This window comes from Vipera ursinii (genome assembly GCF_947247035.1).
Source record: "Vipera ursinii genome assembly, chromosome: 2".
NCBI classification, from domain to species: domain Eukaryota; kingdom Metazoa; phylum Chordata; class Lepidosauria; order Squamata; family Viperidae; genus Vipera; species Vipera ursinii.
In genome coordinates this window covers 88,224,376-88,241,180 of record NC_139513.1, presented here as the reverse complement: position 1 = coordinate 88,241,180, position 16,805 = coordinate 88,224,376, and the positions used below count along the sequence as shown (strand labels likewise).

Here is a 16,805-nt window from a genome sequence, read left to right as displayed (position 1 = left end):
ATAAATCTCTTCATATTTTTACATGTGTATGCCCACAAGTCTGTTATATTATATTTTTGTAGTAATCCCTACATTTTATTTTTAATTAGCACAAAATAAATGTTCATTTCATTCCTTGTATATTTTGAAAGATTTTAAAGTAGGTATCCCTAAACTTGATTTCTCTCAGAATGTTTACTATAATATATGTTTGGTAACTTGAGCTGACAGCTATAGCAGAATTTCTGGAAAGTGCAAGTGAATGATTTTATAATGTAAATCTTTCTTCTGATTCCACACATTACCCAATTCATATGGAAATTAATTAAGATCAAATCCATCATCAACCGACAGCAAATATGTAGTATTTGGATCATCCCCAGATCACAAAATTAGTTTGCATTTTGCCAACCAGAATGTTCTTAACCAGGTTTCAGTTCACATGTGGCAAACCAAGAGGTCAACTGTTCTTCACAAATACAGACCTCAATTTTGAATGCAACTGGAAATCACAGCAATGTAGGTGTGCGAAGCTGCAGTTTATATTTGTGATAAGATACTCATCAGATTAAGAGATGATTACCCAGCATCTGTTTGAATCACTTCAGCAAAATACAACCTACCATGTCCTGAGATAAAGTAATTAATTCCACTACCAAACTGCTGTTATTGTTAGAAGGTTTTTCTTTTCTTAACATTCAGCCAGAATCTGCCTTCCTCTTATAAGGACCATTTGTTCTGCATCTTTCTGTATGAAAATCTCCAGATATTTGAAGTTGGGTAATGCATTTCCCTCTGGTTTTTTCCCCCTTGAAATAGATTCCATTCTTTTCTATGTCTCCTCTTAGGACTTCATTTTCAGGGCTTCGATCATCCTAGTTGCTCTTGCTTCTTGGAACCTGTTGCAATGTATCTGAATCCTTTCTTAACTATGGTGCCCAGTGTTGGATCCAGGACTCAAGGTGGCTTCTGATTAATGCAGGGGAAATTGTCCAGTTTTAGTATGAATGGGTATATAGACAATACAAATGCAATTGAATTGATGCAGAATCAAATTACAGTATAACAGCAGGTGATCCTCAGAGAATTAGTTTATAGAGAAGCTTCCTGATTTCTTTACATGAACAAAAACATTCTGGGAAGAAATGAAAAGTATTCTATTGACAACATTAGTATATATAAAATTGTAGCCCAACAAAAAATTAAGCCACAAACAAAAATCTTTTGTTGCCTTTGGAATATTAAGCAAGTTCTATCTATCAAGAAATCTCTGCGTTTGTTATGTTACCAATTAATATTTTTATCTTTTAACATAGCTGACTTGATTAATTGCACACTAGTGTTTATTTTAACTATTGCTTACCTGATTTTTCAATGTTGTTGAGCGTTTGAAGTCTTAGCATCGTAAGATATAGTAATAATAATTTTAGCTAAAGTTATCACAGCAAGCATAAAAAATTATGTGCCTAAATTTAACAAAAATTATGACCAATTCTCAGTGCATAGGATGACAACAGTAATATTCCAAGCAAGAAATTGTGCTCTAGTGTTTTGGTGTTTTTTGTTTTAATTCTTTGTAAGAATAGAAAGTCTGGTATATTTCTTAATGGCTTTATCCTTGTCTGCTACTGCATGTATGATAGTTATACTTATTCTGAGAAGTTAAACATGGTTTAGACATCAGCCAAAACCTTGATTAATTTCTTAAGGGTTATGCTGAGTCTGAAAAAAGTAGGTATCAACTTATACTTGCAAGGAGAGTATTCCCACAATTAGAATACTGGTATTAATAACGTTCTGTCTGATAAAGACATTTTATTCCTTACACATAATTGCTGATCTAAATATATAGGGAAGAAAATGGGCCACCAATAATAGTTCCTCTCTAATTAAACTTTCTCAGATGAAATCATTTTTCCCCACTGTACCTATGCTTCCCTCCCCAGCATATTAATTGCATTTATCTTTAAGAAAAAACTGAATTTTCTGAGAAACTGAATACAAATGACGATTCTGTCGTCTTTCTCAAGACTGCAGATGTCTTTCCCAGAACAAGAAAGCTTTTCTTCTCTCTTTGCAGACCCTGCTAAGGGGGGGGAGGTTCACCACAGAAGGCAGATGCCCCATGTCTGTTAAAGTTATTTGAATGGTGTGGTTAGCATGAAATGTACTTTTGATTGACTGTGGCAGTACCTGCTTATCTCTTTAAAATGTGTGCCCGGTAAATAACAGAAATGAGATTGCAGGTGTGTGTCCACAAGATCTTTGGAAACGTGCCAAGTAGTTAAGTTAGCTGCTAACCTCCTATAAGCTGTTGGAAAGCACTTAGCGCCACTTCTAAAACTCAGAGAAACCCACAGGAAAACTGTCCTTGGATCAGAATCCTTGTAATCTGAGGAGCAGCTGAATCTGCCAAGCAAAGGAGAAAATTCAATTAACACTTTGAAGCAAGGATGGTAAGAAGAAAGAAGGTGGATATTTTTTTATTTTTGTGCCTACCTGTTAAATTTAAAAAATAGTGATCATGTTTGTATGAACTGAATACACACGGGCTTTCAAAACAGTGGGGTAATTTTCAGTAGCATGACTTTACAATAAAATTACTTAAAATAGTTTCTCAGAACTTATATTGCTGTTAATTTCTTTCCAAATAATTCTTTGTCTTTTATGAAAGTTTGATACATAGCTGAGATTAGTTTCAAAATTGAAAATTATTCTGCTGTTGTTCTCTTTTTTGAACAAAAGAAGCCCCAGGATTGGTCCAACAGCAACTATCTGCTAGTTGGTGGACATTCACTGTGAATACTAGGATGTCCAGGAGGGCAAAGCCATGACTTTACCTTTTTTTTTTAACTTAGAGCCTAAATGGAATTGAGGGTAACAAATCCCCCTTTAATTTAATTTTTTACACTCTTTGGTATTATCATTCTGAGTCCATAGAAGAGACTGGGTGATGGTTCAAATGAGAATTTATATTCCACTTGTTTCAAGTCATACTTCATTTGTAACTTAGATGGTGTAAATACTGTAGGCACAAACATTTTGTAAACGATCAATTTAACAAAACTATATGTGAACTGGTTTCATGCTTTTCTGTTAAATTGCTTTCTATTGTTCTCAAATGTTAAAACTGAAATGTTTTCTCCCATCTGTCCTTAAATACCATCTTCAATATTTTGTATATCTTATAACAATTTTTATCACTAATCATTCACGTTTTAACTAAATTACTGTATCTCAAACTTGGCAACTTTAAAACGTGTGGACTTCAATTTACAGCCTTGGTGGAGCAGTGGGCTAATGCCTCCTTAAGTAACACCAGCTGCCTGCAATTAGTGCAGGTTCGAGTCCCACCAGGCTCAAGGTTGACTCAGCCTTCCATCCTTCCGAGGTAGGTAAAATGAGGACCCAGATTGTTGGGGGCAATAAGCTGACTTTGTAATAATGCTGCTTGGGGGGGGGGCGAAAGCCCTAATAAGCAGGCATATACATAGAATGAAGGCTATTGCTAAGCACATTGATTTGTGCTTTAGATTGTAAGCCGCCCTGAGTCTTTGGAGAAGGGCAGGATATAAATGGGATTTTTTTAAAAAAAAACTCCAGCTGGGAATTCTGGGAGTTGAAGTCCACACATCTTAAAGTTGCCAAGTTTGGGAAATGTGATCTAAATAAATAGTTAGGAATGTTAGACTGTTGAGACCTTCTCTAATATGAATAAATTAAGAAATAGAACCTGTATGTCTTGATGTATTATATTTAAATAAATAAACATATTGAAAACAAATGTTCACAAGGTCTAAATAGACAAGTTTGTGTAAGTAATGAAATAAGAAATTTTTACCCAAATTAGCACAGCAGAATATATTGCAACAATTTCCAGAAGGAGATATGTATTAGAAGAGAGCCTTTCCAGCCCCTTACTGATAAATGTATTACCCTTAGATCATAATAAATGTGTTTGTCTTTAAGATGCCAAATATTCTTTGACATATGGTACAGTTCATATCGCAGTTGAACAAGATAGAGTCCATTACATCTGGAACACCCTAGGTTTGGAAATAATGAAATAATGTTTGAGTTATACTTGTTGCTTAGGGAGTGTACACTTTCCCACATTCAGGAAAGGTGTATCTCAAAGTATCCAATATGACAACTGTCTCTAAGGAGAAGAGGCAGCAAATGCTTAATTTATCAAATGCAAGAATAGTCAGATAAAACCTATTTAGCCACTCCAAATTTGTATATTAATTTATAGGAAGTGGAATTTAAATCCTACTAATTAAATTTCACAAGGCAGCTCTGATCAAGGGTGACAGAGTTTGTGCAGAATATCTCCTGAGCCAACAAGGAGAATGCACAGAAGAAGTGGTACTGAGAGTAGTCAGGTTTTACACAGCAACCACACTGATACACTGAGGCGTGTAAAAAGGAAAAAAACTTTACTTTTAGGAGTAGCACAAGTCAAGAATAAACAGTCCAGGTCATACACGGGTACAGAGAAGATATCAACAGTTCAAGAGTTATCCAATACAAAGTCGTCTTACCAGTCCAAAAGTCAAAAACACAGTTCTTCTGGTTTAGCAAACAGTAGCAAAACCACAATCAACAATAATCAGCAAGCAATGTAACAGAGTAACTAGCACAGAGAGAGAGAAGCTATGTCTCTAGCTCCCTCTTATGGCCGTTGAAAGAACACAGCATTGGCCAATCATTAGACATTTAAAGGGATACAATACATTACAAATCATGGCTTATATATTGCTAACCCAACCAGTTAGGCTGTAATCATATGACTAACAAAGGGTATTTCATGATACAAGCAGATTTAAAATGAAGTAGGAAATCCCTTGTCTTAATAAAGTTATGCCTGTCTTTCTGTGCTTCATGATTCATTCTCCAGGCTGCAGCACTATATAGTTCACTGTTTAAATCTCACTGAATTTAGTTGGCTTCTTTAGCTGGCTTCTCTAGTTCGCTTCTTGCCTCTGAATGAAAATAAGACTGCCTTCCATTGTTAATTTGATGGAAGGTAAGACCTCAGACCTCTAGGCATTGTAAAGTTGGCAGCAGCAGAGGTTTCCACGATGCTATATTAGGGCCACAGTCAGTAAGTTTGTAGACTTAATATGGAAATTTAATTAGTAAAAAAAACAAAGATAGGAGCCTGTTTCTCATATTAAATTTTTAAAAACCCTGTAAAGTCTTGTGGTTTGAGGCTGAAACCGAATCATACAGTTCCTTGGATCTACAAAAACATTAATCATTTTGCTTGCACAAGTGGTCCTCAGTAGAGGTCTATGGGCCAGTGGAATTTTGCAGGGAGAAAAACCTTATGATCAAGATCTAGGATCAAAATGTGATATATCTATATTAATATGGTAAAGGTAAAGGTAAAGGTTCCCCCGCACATGCGTGCTAGTCATTTCCAACTCTAGGGGCCGGTGCTCATCTCCGTTTCAAAGCCGAACAGCCAGCACTTGTCCGAGGACGTCTCCGTGGTCATGTGGCCGGCATGACTAGACGCCAAAGGCGCACGGAACGCTGTTACCTTCCCACCGTAGTGGTCCCTATTTTTCTACTTGCATTTTTACGTGCTTTCAAACTGCTAGGTTGCCAGAAGCTGGGACGAGTAACAGGCGCTCACTCTGTTACGCGGCACTCAGGATTCAATCCGCCAAACTGCCGACCTTCTGATCGACAAGCTCAGTGACCTAACCCACGGAGCCACCACGTCCCTTATATTAATATGAGGGGGAGCTAATAGCTACAAAGTTCATTAAATTCAACTGCAAACTGGAAAAACTAAAATTAAACAAGTTCTAGTTTTTAAATATCTTAGCTTTGTTTTTTAAATCTTTGGAGTTGAGCAGAAATAAATTAAACCCAGTTGTGCCAAAAGTAGCATTAACATTATGGCAATCCTAGGACTGGTGCTTTTTTGTTTGTTTGTTTTTCTAAAGGGCAGATACCCGTTCCACCAAGCTTTTAAAACTAAATTAAATCTGAAACGTGTGTGATGCATGGAAATCTGCCTACAATAATTCCAAGTCCTTAGACTAATGGTGGGATTCAAATATGTGAACAACCGGTTCTCTGTGTGGATGCCACTTCTGGAAGTCCATCCTGGGCCTGGGCAACAAAAAGTTAGCTACTGCTTCTACTGAACTGGTGTGAACTGGACATTGCCCAGTCTAGGTCTCTGCAAATATTTTTCCGCTTATCATGCTACATTTAAAATGCTTTAATCTGCATAGAAACTGGTAGGATTCCACTCGCATCAGAACCTTGGCCATTCTCTTATTGGCTTCAGCTTCCGTGTCCCTATGGTTCACTTGTGCTCTTCATGAACTTTCATCAAGGTGGAAAATAAAAATCTCACCTTAGCTGTGTCCCTGCAGCCTTTCTATCTATTCTGCTGCACCTCAGAAAAGAGAGAGCTAAATCCAAATGTATCAATTGCATGGGTACTCTAAGCTAACTTTCAGTGGTGGGTTTCAATCCTACTTACTCAGTCTTGCTTGCTCAGTGTACTGTCTTTGAGTTTCAAATCCAATCTCCTGGTTCTAACTCAGTGCCTTTAACCACTGCCCCAAACGAGGTCTCAGAGTTATGGTATTAGAAAAGATTTACTTTCTTTATTCTGTTTCAATTTTATCTTGTATTTTATATTCTTTATATTTTATTTTATTCATTTTTTCCCATGAAAATCTCAGGAAAATATAATGTCCGATGAAAATATGAAGGATGCTATGTAATGTTTCAGTTCATACTTCCATAAGATTTACGGTAATTGAATTTACCATAATACATTGCACTATTTACAACATGTACAATGAATCTTCAATAGTATCATTGACATCATACTCATCAACAAAATAGTAATATGTCTTGGTGTCAGTGTTGACACCAAGATGACAAACAATTGATAATAGATCATCCTCATTTGCAGTGGGGTGAGTTCTTAATCTTCCCTGCAGTGCAAGTGTGAAAGTGTGTATAAGTCTGTTCCATACCAACTTGCCACAGCCTACTCACCACAAAAAACTTGCTGCAGCCAACTCCCCATGGACAACTCACTGTTGGACAACTCACCAAGGGACAAGAGTTACAGTAATATCGAGGAAATAGTGGAATAGAATCATTAAAGAAAGGATACCAAGGAGGGACAAAATGAAATATGAATGACAAAACCTTAAACAATTTTTAAAATTATTTTAAATTATTCAATTGAATTGTTGAATTGTCCCGCGGTGAGTTGTCCCTTGATGAGTTGGCCAGGCTGAATTGTCCTGCAGTGAATTGGTTGACAATGATGAGTTGGCCTCAGTGAATTGGTCGTGGCAAATTGTCCGTGGTGAGTTGGCTGCAGCAAATTGTCCCATTCCATTTCTAGGTATATGCAGAGATGTTCATATTCTTTTTAATTTGCTTTGACAATTTCTGCTATGGTTTTCATATTTTCATATATTATGGACATCAGGGATAAATCAATAATGAGTTAAAGTTAATAACTGGGCAATTTATCTTTCAGTATTCTCCATTTGTAACAGAGATTTATGTTTCCTATATACAGCACTTAATTTTTTTTTAACATAATAGAATGTGGCTTGGTTGGCTTGTTTTAATTATCTGCTGCACATCTAGATCTGCAAATCACTTAGTTCCTGCGTATATAGAACTAACTAATAGCTATATATTTTAATGTGCCTCATTCGCTCCATGTTTTGATTCGTGGCCCCTTGTTCAGATGGTCTTACTTGTTGATTATGCAATAGTGATATACCCTGAGTGATCAAAACATATACTTGTCCTCTGGGCTCCACCCAACTTAATTTGAGAATTGGAACTTTGCATCATGTCTATTTTTTTCCCTTGCTTGTACAAGCTGAGTTTATTATTTCTCCAGTATATTAATTGCCTTGAACGTATTCAATGTATATGTATAAAATGCCAGTTGTGACAGTATCAAACATAGATGTGGTGGTTTGCTTGTTTACTCTTGTTTGGTAGCATTTTTCTCTGTTGGACTCATATAAGGAATATGGCAATTTACAAGACTCCGTTTTCAATAATCAGTGAACATCCTGTATTTGATAGTCCTATTATTCCCTACACATACTTTTCTGCGGGCTTTTCGGAATGACAAACCTCAATTTTTCCAGCGTTGGTACTGTCAGTGTCATTATAAAGGCAACCATGGGCGAAACTGGGCAAGTATGAAATGGTAAGAATGCTTGAGGCAGACAGGAAGATTCTTGTATGCTTTCTCTAATAACACAACTACTATTTTTCATCTGAAAACAAGTTCCTCTGAATTTGCTGCAACTGGAAAATGTTGATAATTTTCAACCTAAACTTTTCGCCCAATTCTTTCTTTTCAACTGAAAAAAATAACTGCAACCCAATAGCCTGGTAAATGTGGGCAGATATTTCCTTTTCCCCCTTTAACATGACAAGGAAGAACTAACTGTTTTTGATGCATTTCTTTAAAGCCTGAATAAGCTGCAGATCTTGTGCAGTACACAAGATCACTGTGTTGCATTATCAGTGCTTTAAAAGACAGTTCACTGTGGTAGAGCAACTTCACATGAGAGAACGCTTATTCCACACTTGAAAAATCTCTCAGCAGAACTCAACGCATCTAGCTCAGATGCTCTGTGCTATTCCTCATACACTAATTTGGATGGCAAAACACTGTTGGATAACAATGTTATCCAGCACAAAGAATGTGTTTCTGCAAGAATGCAGATTCACAATTATTCATGGTACTTTTCAGCAGTACCTTGAAAACTGCTTTTTCCAGGCCTGCTCTGATCTACTTCAAGGTATAGAAATTTTGTGAGTACATATACAGTATATAGTATATATAAAGTATACAGCATGCAGTATCCCGGGTATTCCCTTGGTATCAGCACTGTACACTATAGAGGAGCATGGTCACAATCTTTTAAAGCAATAGTTCTTTAGACATTGCTGAAGTAGCACTGCCGAACAATAATTCCCAGAATGTTAATGTTGGGAGATGCTGAAGACTTTAATTTGGCAACATGTAGAGCAGGGGTCTTCAGACTTGGCCCTTTTATGACTTGTGGACTTCAACTCCCAGAATTCCTCAGCCAGAAGTCATAAAAGGGCCAAGTCTGAAGACCCATGATGTAGAGGAACTCCCATTCTCCAACTCTAAAAGGTATTAGTTTGAAAAGTTCCTTTAAAGCCATCCTAACCTGTGCAAAACTTCTAAAAAGTTTAAAGATTTGATGAGGTGCTCGGTACCCAATAAAGCAGGAAAGCTTCTTGATTCCCATTGGTATAGGTCAGGGGTAGGCAACCTATGTTGGCTCAGGAATTCTGGGAGTTGAAGTCCATGAGTCATAAAAGAGCCAAGGTTGGGTAGGGGAGGGGGAGGGGGGGATTGTTAAATATAAAATGTATGTTAAAACTTTTCAATTAAAAAAAAAGAGCCAAGGTTGCCTATCCCTGGTATAGGTAAATGTCTAGCAAATAAATTGATGTAAAAAAATGTATACCAAATAAATTGACTTGCTAATTTTGGCAGGCTGATGGAGGTAAACACTTCACATGAGAAGACTGTGTGGCAAAAAAAAATCATCATGAGGGATGCTGGCAAAAGCAGTTTACACAATAAGAGCTCTGTTTAGGCCGTTAATTACTAAGCATGATAATTACTAAAGTAAATCTTACGTTTGGCAAACCTGTTCTAATTCATTTTCATTTCAGCTATCTCACTAATACAGACAAGAGTCAGACTGGATTAATTGTTCCCTATCATACCTCTGTTGAAGTGTTAGTGTTTGCATATTCATCTCCAAAGCTTCTTGTTGTATTGTAACCAGTGCTTTTTTTGTAAAAGAAAAAGGTGCCGGAACTCACACATGTCATACAACCCGCCTTGCCTACTCTACAAGGTTCCATCCAAAAAAGGTGCCGGAACTCCGTTCTGAGCGTTCTATGAGAAAAAAGCCCTGATTGTAACTGATGATAGGTAATTTAGGGGTGAAGAGAGAAATTTTAGGATACTTCTGACTTGGGTTCTTTTCCCTCACATCCCCTATTTAAAGGGCGCAAAGGTTAGTATTTTTAAATCCTCTCTCTTCTGACTTCTGTTTTTCAGTCTAACAAGGTTCCCGTAGTACAGCCATCTCATGGGGTCCATCCACTCACTCCACTCATCCCATATACCAATGAACATTTCAGCCATGGCTCCCACTCACCACACCTGCCAGCCGACATCAACCAGAAACAAGGTAACGAATTCTTCACCTCTCCTGTGATGATGCTACTCTTGGAAAAAAGATGTGCGTTAAAGAGTGTGTGCTGTGAAGCATTTAGCCATAGTCATGAAGTTTGGAATGTGTTCTGCAGACTTCCACTTCCCAACTCTGTGCTTCATAGTGGATTCTGCCCATTTTTACATACAACCTTCATGTGTCTTGGCGGTTGAACTGCATGCTCTGTACCAACAAATGTATTCACTCTGGGTAGAGAAATGGAATATGTAAGCAATCTTGGAGGGTTTTCAAGGCCAATTCTTTTCCTTTCAAAGTTCCTCTGATCTGATACTAAACTTCTGAGAGATATAAAACAAAGTAACGTAACCAAATAAGCATTGTGTTTTAATACTTAAGAATGGAGAAGCAGATGACAGGATCACTGGGAATATCTGTGATAATACAGTTTAGGAAATTAAATGCCCAATTGCTTCAAATTCCATTTTTAATAGAAAAAAATGTCACTATGTTCTAGTTTTAAGTTGTCTATTATAACAGCCAGTTAACAGAAATTCACAGCTAACTTATCTTGGCTGATCATAAGTCATTCTCAAGAGTTTATCTGACTGCATATGACTCCCTGTGCCTCAGAAATAGCTCAACCCACATTTGTTGCATTGACAAAAACCTTAAAGATAAATACAGAATATTTGTTGTTGGGAACTTTCTAACATATACAGGTAGTCCTTGACTTATCACGACAATTGAGCCCAACATTTGTGTTGCTAAGCGAGACAGTTGTTAAATGAGTTTTGCCCCATTTCACAACCTTTCTCGCAACAGTTGTTAAGTGAATCGCTGCAGTTGTTAGGTTAGTAAGACGGCTGTTAAATGAATCTGGCTTCCCCATTGACGTTGCTTGTCAGAGGGTCAAAAGAGGTGAACATGTGACTCCGGGACACTGCAGCTGTCATAACTATGAGTCAGTTGCCAAGCGTCTGAATTTTGATCACTTGATCATGGCAATGTTGCAGAGCTCATAACTGTAAAAAATGGTTATAAGTCAATTTTTTCAGTACCATTTAACTTTGAACGGTCACTGTTGTAACTACCTAAATTTCCATTGATTGGAAACCCAATTTGTAGATCAGGAAAGAGTGACGTTTTTGTCTACATACATATGTTAATTTTTCAACCAGCGTGTGGTCTGGGTTCAAAAAACGCTAATACATAATCATGTATGTAGAGAAAAAATAATAATAAAAAGCTTACACAAAAAAGAGTGATGTTTTCATAAAAATATTCTAACTTTTCACTACTTTCCATTTCCTGACTGAAATCCAAGAATATCTTCACTCTAGCTTGTACTGTATAGGGCAGGGGTCGGCAACCTCGGCTCTTTTATGACTCGTGGACTTCAACTCCCAGAATTCCTGAGCCAGCATAGGGAATTCTGGGAGTTGAAGTCCACGAGTCATAAAAGAGCCGAGGTTGCCGACCCCTGGTATAGGGCAAGGGTGTCAAACTGCTGGCCCAGAGGCCGGACACATCATCCGGAAGCCGTGCCCACCCCATTGCCGACAATGATAAAACCGTCCCAATACGTTTCACGACGTCACGTGACGTTGCAAGTTTGACATGTCTGGTATAGGGTATATTGGAAAAAGAAACCAGGTACATTTGGGATGAACTGTTTAGATCAGAAAATGATCTAATGATCTTTGAGTGTATCATAATCATCATTATCATCGAAATAATGAAAACTTCCAAGATCTTAGTCATGAGTCCCTTACTTCTCATTTAGAGATTTTTTTTTTATTTTTTAATTCCATTTATATCCCGCCCTTCTCCGAAGACTCAGGGCGGCTTACAAGCTTAGCAGTAGCCTTCATTCTATGTATATGCCTGCTTATTAGGGCTTTCACACACACACCCCAAGCAGCATTATTACAAAGTCAGCTTAATTGCCCCAACAATCTGGGTCCTCATTTTACCTACCTCGGAAGGATGGAAGGCTTCTCTGAATGACTAGATTTAAGCTGTAAATTGTAATTTTGGTTGCACCATAGCTTTACCTGTTGTTGTAATATATGAGAACTAGGCTAGGGGTCCCCAACCCCCGACCCATGGACTGGCACCAGGCCACTGCATGCCAGAAAGTGGGCTGCACAAACAAGCAAAGCCCCATCCAAGGGATGCATGGATCCCCCTCCTGTCTGTGGAAAAGCCTCTCTCCATGGAACCAGTCCCTGGTGCCCAAAAGGTTGGGGGCTGCTGAATTAGACCACAACTCTATTCCTTGTGTTGTGACATCTTCCTCTGGTTAACTAATTACTATCAAGGAATAAGTCTTTAAAATTTCACTAAAAATTAATTTTAATTTTTATTTTAATTCCATTTATATCCTGCCCTTCTCCGAAGACTCAGGGTGGCTTACAAGCTTAGCAATATGAAATTAACAACTGAGATGTTTGATTTCTCTGTTTCTTGTAACCAGCTTTGCTGCCACAAGACAAAGGAAAAGTTGAATAACTGACTGATAAATATGAGGAATAATGAAATTATACTGTATATGGTTTTTTGCATATACTTTTAGGACTGCTTTTTTAAACTCCATGAATGATATTTTGTTGTTGTTAAATGAACTAAGGGATGCATTTTTATACATAGACAAGAAAGCTATAGATGCACCCAAGGATAAATGCATGACTCTCAATTTGTCTATAAAAGTCTTTGTTTGAGGTGAAATGATGGTGAGAGCAAGAATATGAATGGAAATCCTTTTTCATTTATAATTCATAATTTATCCAAAACTCAGATTCACAGGCCAAGGCAGCTTCACTTGCAGTTTAGTTTTGGTACTTACTTCTCTCTCAGTCTTAACACTGAATTACTTCCATATTTACTCACAGAACTAATACAAAGACAGAGGATACCTGGCACAGTCTGCACAGATTTGTTCTAACTTGGCATGCTCACAAAGGATTATATAGTAAATCGCTCTTCCTGTTGGATTATCTTTTCACATAGAAGGAAACAATAGCTCAGATCCTGTCAGAGAAGGTATTTTCCAACCCAGCTGAAGAAAAGCATATGAGAAAAGTGATCCCTTTCTTTCTTTCTTTTGCATCGTATCTTTATCATAACCTGATTGTCTTATTAGAGTTAATACATTGTCCTTTGGATCTTCCATGTGCATCTTATCTCATATACTCTAGATGCAATCCATACCTACAATGCAATATTACGTTGAATAGAATAGAATAGAATAGAATAGAACAGAACAGAACAGAACAGAACAGAACAGAACAGAACAGAACAGAATAGAATAGAACATTCTTTATTGGCCAAGTGTGATTGGACACACAAGGAATTTGTCTCCAGTGTATAACAAAAGCCTAGCACTAGCATAGAATTTCATAGAACAATACTGTCTTATTTATTTTTTCTTTTCATTCTGCCCCTACTTTGGTTTCATTTTACCAATAGGCACATCTTTCAGAGAACCTATTCTCTACCTGCATTCAGAGATAGTATAATCCTGTAAGGGTTTTGGCTTTCCTAGACATTTACATTCAATTTCATTGCAACATTCCTGAAACAACATGCCTTGTGAGATGTAAAAATGTCCCACCCATAGTATTGCTCAGTATGTTTGTTTGGAACAGTCTTTTTTCACTTTCACTGAAATAATTAGAAATTACCTGTTCATTCCCCCCCCCCAAGCTTTAAAATTAGAACAAACCTGAATATTGAATATGGTTAAGCAGGCTGCCGAACACAGGGACTGTGGAAAAGTGGGTATGAAACTGAAAATGACTATATTAAAGACCTTTTGGGTATTGTTTGGGCATTGTTTTTAACAATGCAGATTTTGCAGATATTGAGTTGGTCTCCCAAGATGTTTCATTCTTTTCTCCACACATTGAAAATACTCTTAGCATATCTAACCTCTTGGAAATGCTCACCTGCTTTTCATAAAGACAAGAGGGAAAACTATAGTTACCAATTCATAAGTTACTAGATGCTCCACAAAGAGCAAATATCCAAATCTGTCAGGAAGTGGTGAGTGAGATGATTCAAATTTAGCTTGGCTCTTTAGGGAATAAAAAGCAAAGCAACTTATAACTTGACATATTGAGAAATTCATCCAGGGATTTTGAAATTTTCTGTGAGTGCACCTAAAAGACTGTTTCTTAAAATAAAAACAAACAAGCTTACTCTGAGAATGCAAGGCTCTTCTGCTAGCTACTCTTACTGAAAGTTAGGATCATAGCTACCATAGTTACACAAGCCCAAAGTGACTCTTTGTCTCAAATTATACCTTAAAATCTTTGCAATCAGTGCAGGGCTCACAAAATCAGTGTTATATGACCCCAACATCAGGGGCCATCAAATAAACAGGTCACTGCATTCTGTGCCAATCGCACTTTACATATCATCTTTAAGGTCAGCCTTACAAAAATGTAATATAGAAGTCTGGACAGGGATGAGGATATGAATTACAATTGTCAGGTTCTCTGGCACCAGTAAGGGTCACAATTGGTGCTCCTGTCACAGCTGGGCAAAGGCCCCAGTAGCCATGGCCTCCATCTACTCTTCTAGTAGGTCCAGAAAAATCCCCAAAACACAAACAGGTAGTGCCTGTCCATCCAGAGAACACCTTGTATCAGTGGAGAATCTGATGTGATCCTCTTCTTTTCTGTCCTAAGCTGCAGATCCCTTCTTGCGCAAGAGATATAATGATGATCAACTAAGGCTGAAAAAATAGCAGTTGGAAGGTTCACTTACCAGCTCTCCATTTTTCCTTCTAGTCAATTCACCTCTCTTTGGCTTTGCTTTGTTTCAGACATACCCAAAGATTTGGGGGGCTGGTTTCTCTCCCAAGCCTCAGCGTATTCTGAGCTTTATCTTCCTGACACAATTCCTAAAGTTTCTGAAGCCAACCTTGATTTTTTTTCTTTAGTAATAAGTCTATCTTTTGTTTCCTATAACTGCTGTTCCTTTTTCTCTGCAGTATTTTAGACAGCTCTGTGCATATTCATCCTGGCCTAAATTTCTCCCATTTTGCATTGTGATAAGAATATAATCAGGTTTTCACTATCTCATTTTGTGGAATTTTCTCTCCTTCCTTGACACTTTTCTCTCAAGTTTTTAGGCTATTGTCCTGATCTCTCTTCTCTTGGAGTAATCAATATCCATTCTTCTGAACTCAAGTATACTGATTACTTCAGACCTTCTCTTTTGGACATCATCAGTGCTTTTTTTGTAAAAGAAAAAGGTGCCGGAACTCGCACATGTCATACAACCCGCCTTGCCTACCCTACAAGGTTCCATCCAAAAAAGGTGCCGGAACTCTGCCCTGAGCATTCTATGAGAAAAAAAGCCCTGGACATCATGATAACTCATTTTCTCTTCAAATAATTATCTCTTTCACTTCTTCAGCCAATCCATCCCCGTTGATAAGGGTTCAATCCAGGATAGCAAACCTGAATTGTTCATGTTCTTTCTTCCACCTTCTGAGAAATAAATCCAGCAAGAAAAGCGGGGAGAGCTTATTTGGCCTTCTAATCTTTGTAGATTTGCAGTAGATGTCAGGATAATTGAAATCTCCCAATATCACACTTGAATGTTTCTTTGAAGGACTGTCATCTGAAGCAGAACACATTTCATTCTAAAACACTTCATATATGTTCTCTGTATTTCACAATAACCCAAAGAAATATGCTTTCTCAGTACAGTACCGCATCTCTATATAGTGAATATCAAGCTAAGAAGTAGGAATACTTTTTTATTTAATTAGTGGATAAATTAATTAAAGCATGAATTGATAGACAAACAGGTAGAATTTAAAAACTCTGAGTCAAACTTAATTTGCTGAATAGTGGCGCCAAGTAAAGCTCATCATCTTTTCCCACAAAAATCCAAGCAGGTTTCTTGCATGCTTTCTTCATTTTAGTAATATAATTCAGGGCAGAAAGGAAGTCAATTTTGTGTTGCTCAAGTTGCTCCCTATCTACCATTAAATTTATTGTCTTCTGCCCAACTATGCATACCACCAACTTTATCTTCTTTAGATAAATTGAGGGTTCCATTCATCTCCCACACTGCTTCCTTTCCTAGCTCTACCTTGACTATGTTCTATTCATTCTCTCTTACTCTGGACATCCCAAAGGTGCCTTTTTCCAGAAGGCAACTGGACTTTCTTGGGTTTTTTCTTTGAAAAGTTTTAGCTTCTCATCCAAGAAGCTTCTTCAGAACTGAAGTCCAATTGCCTTTTGGGGGTAAAAACCACCTTTGTGACAACCATGATCTGGATTTTTGTGAATTTCCATAGATATTTACTCTCCATACTTTTGTCTCACTCATTTCCTCTATGCCACACACCTTCTAGACTACTTGCCCGCAAGCTTTAAAGAGAACATTGCAGATAAGAAAGGCCAAGAATATTTAACTTAGCAATAAATATTAGGAAGAACAAGGTGAAGGTAAGTAGATGAATTAACAGGCTATTGGATGTTAGCAAACATGAATCTTTTGGATCCATTTTGATATAAAGATAGAAATAAAGCTAACCTAAATTCCTCATGTTTTCAT

At 37.4% G+C, this 16,805-nt stretch overlaps 1 protein-coding gene across 1 annotated transcript in view; it reads left to right on the top strand.

Annotated features, from left to right (window-relative positions):
* Positions 1–16,805, top strand: part of TCF7 (transcription factor 7) — a gene marked incomplete at its 5' end in the record, with an annotated part of 151,765 nt that overhangs the window by 90,312 nt on the left and 44,648 nt on the right. The window contains one exon of the mRNA XM_083351105.1: positions 10,112–10,244. Within this exon, the coding sequence (XP_083207231.1) occupies positions 10,112–10,244 (133 nt within the window). The remainder of the gene's footprint in view (positions 1–10,111; positions 10,245–16,805) is intronic.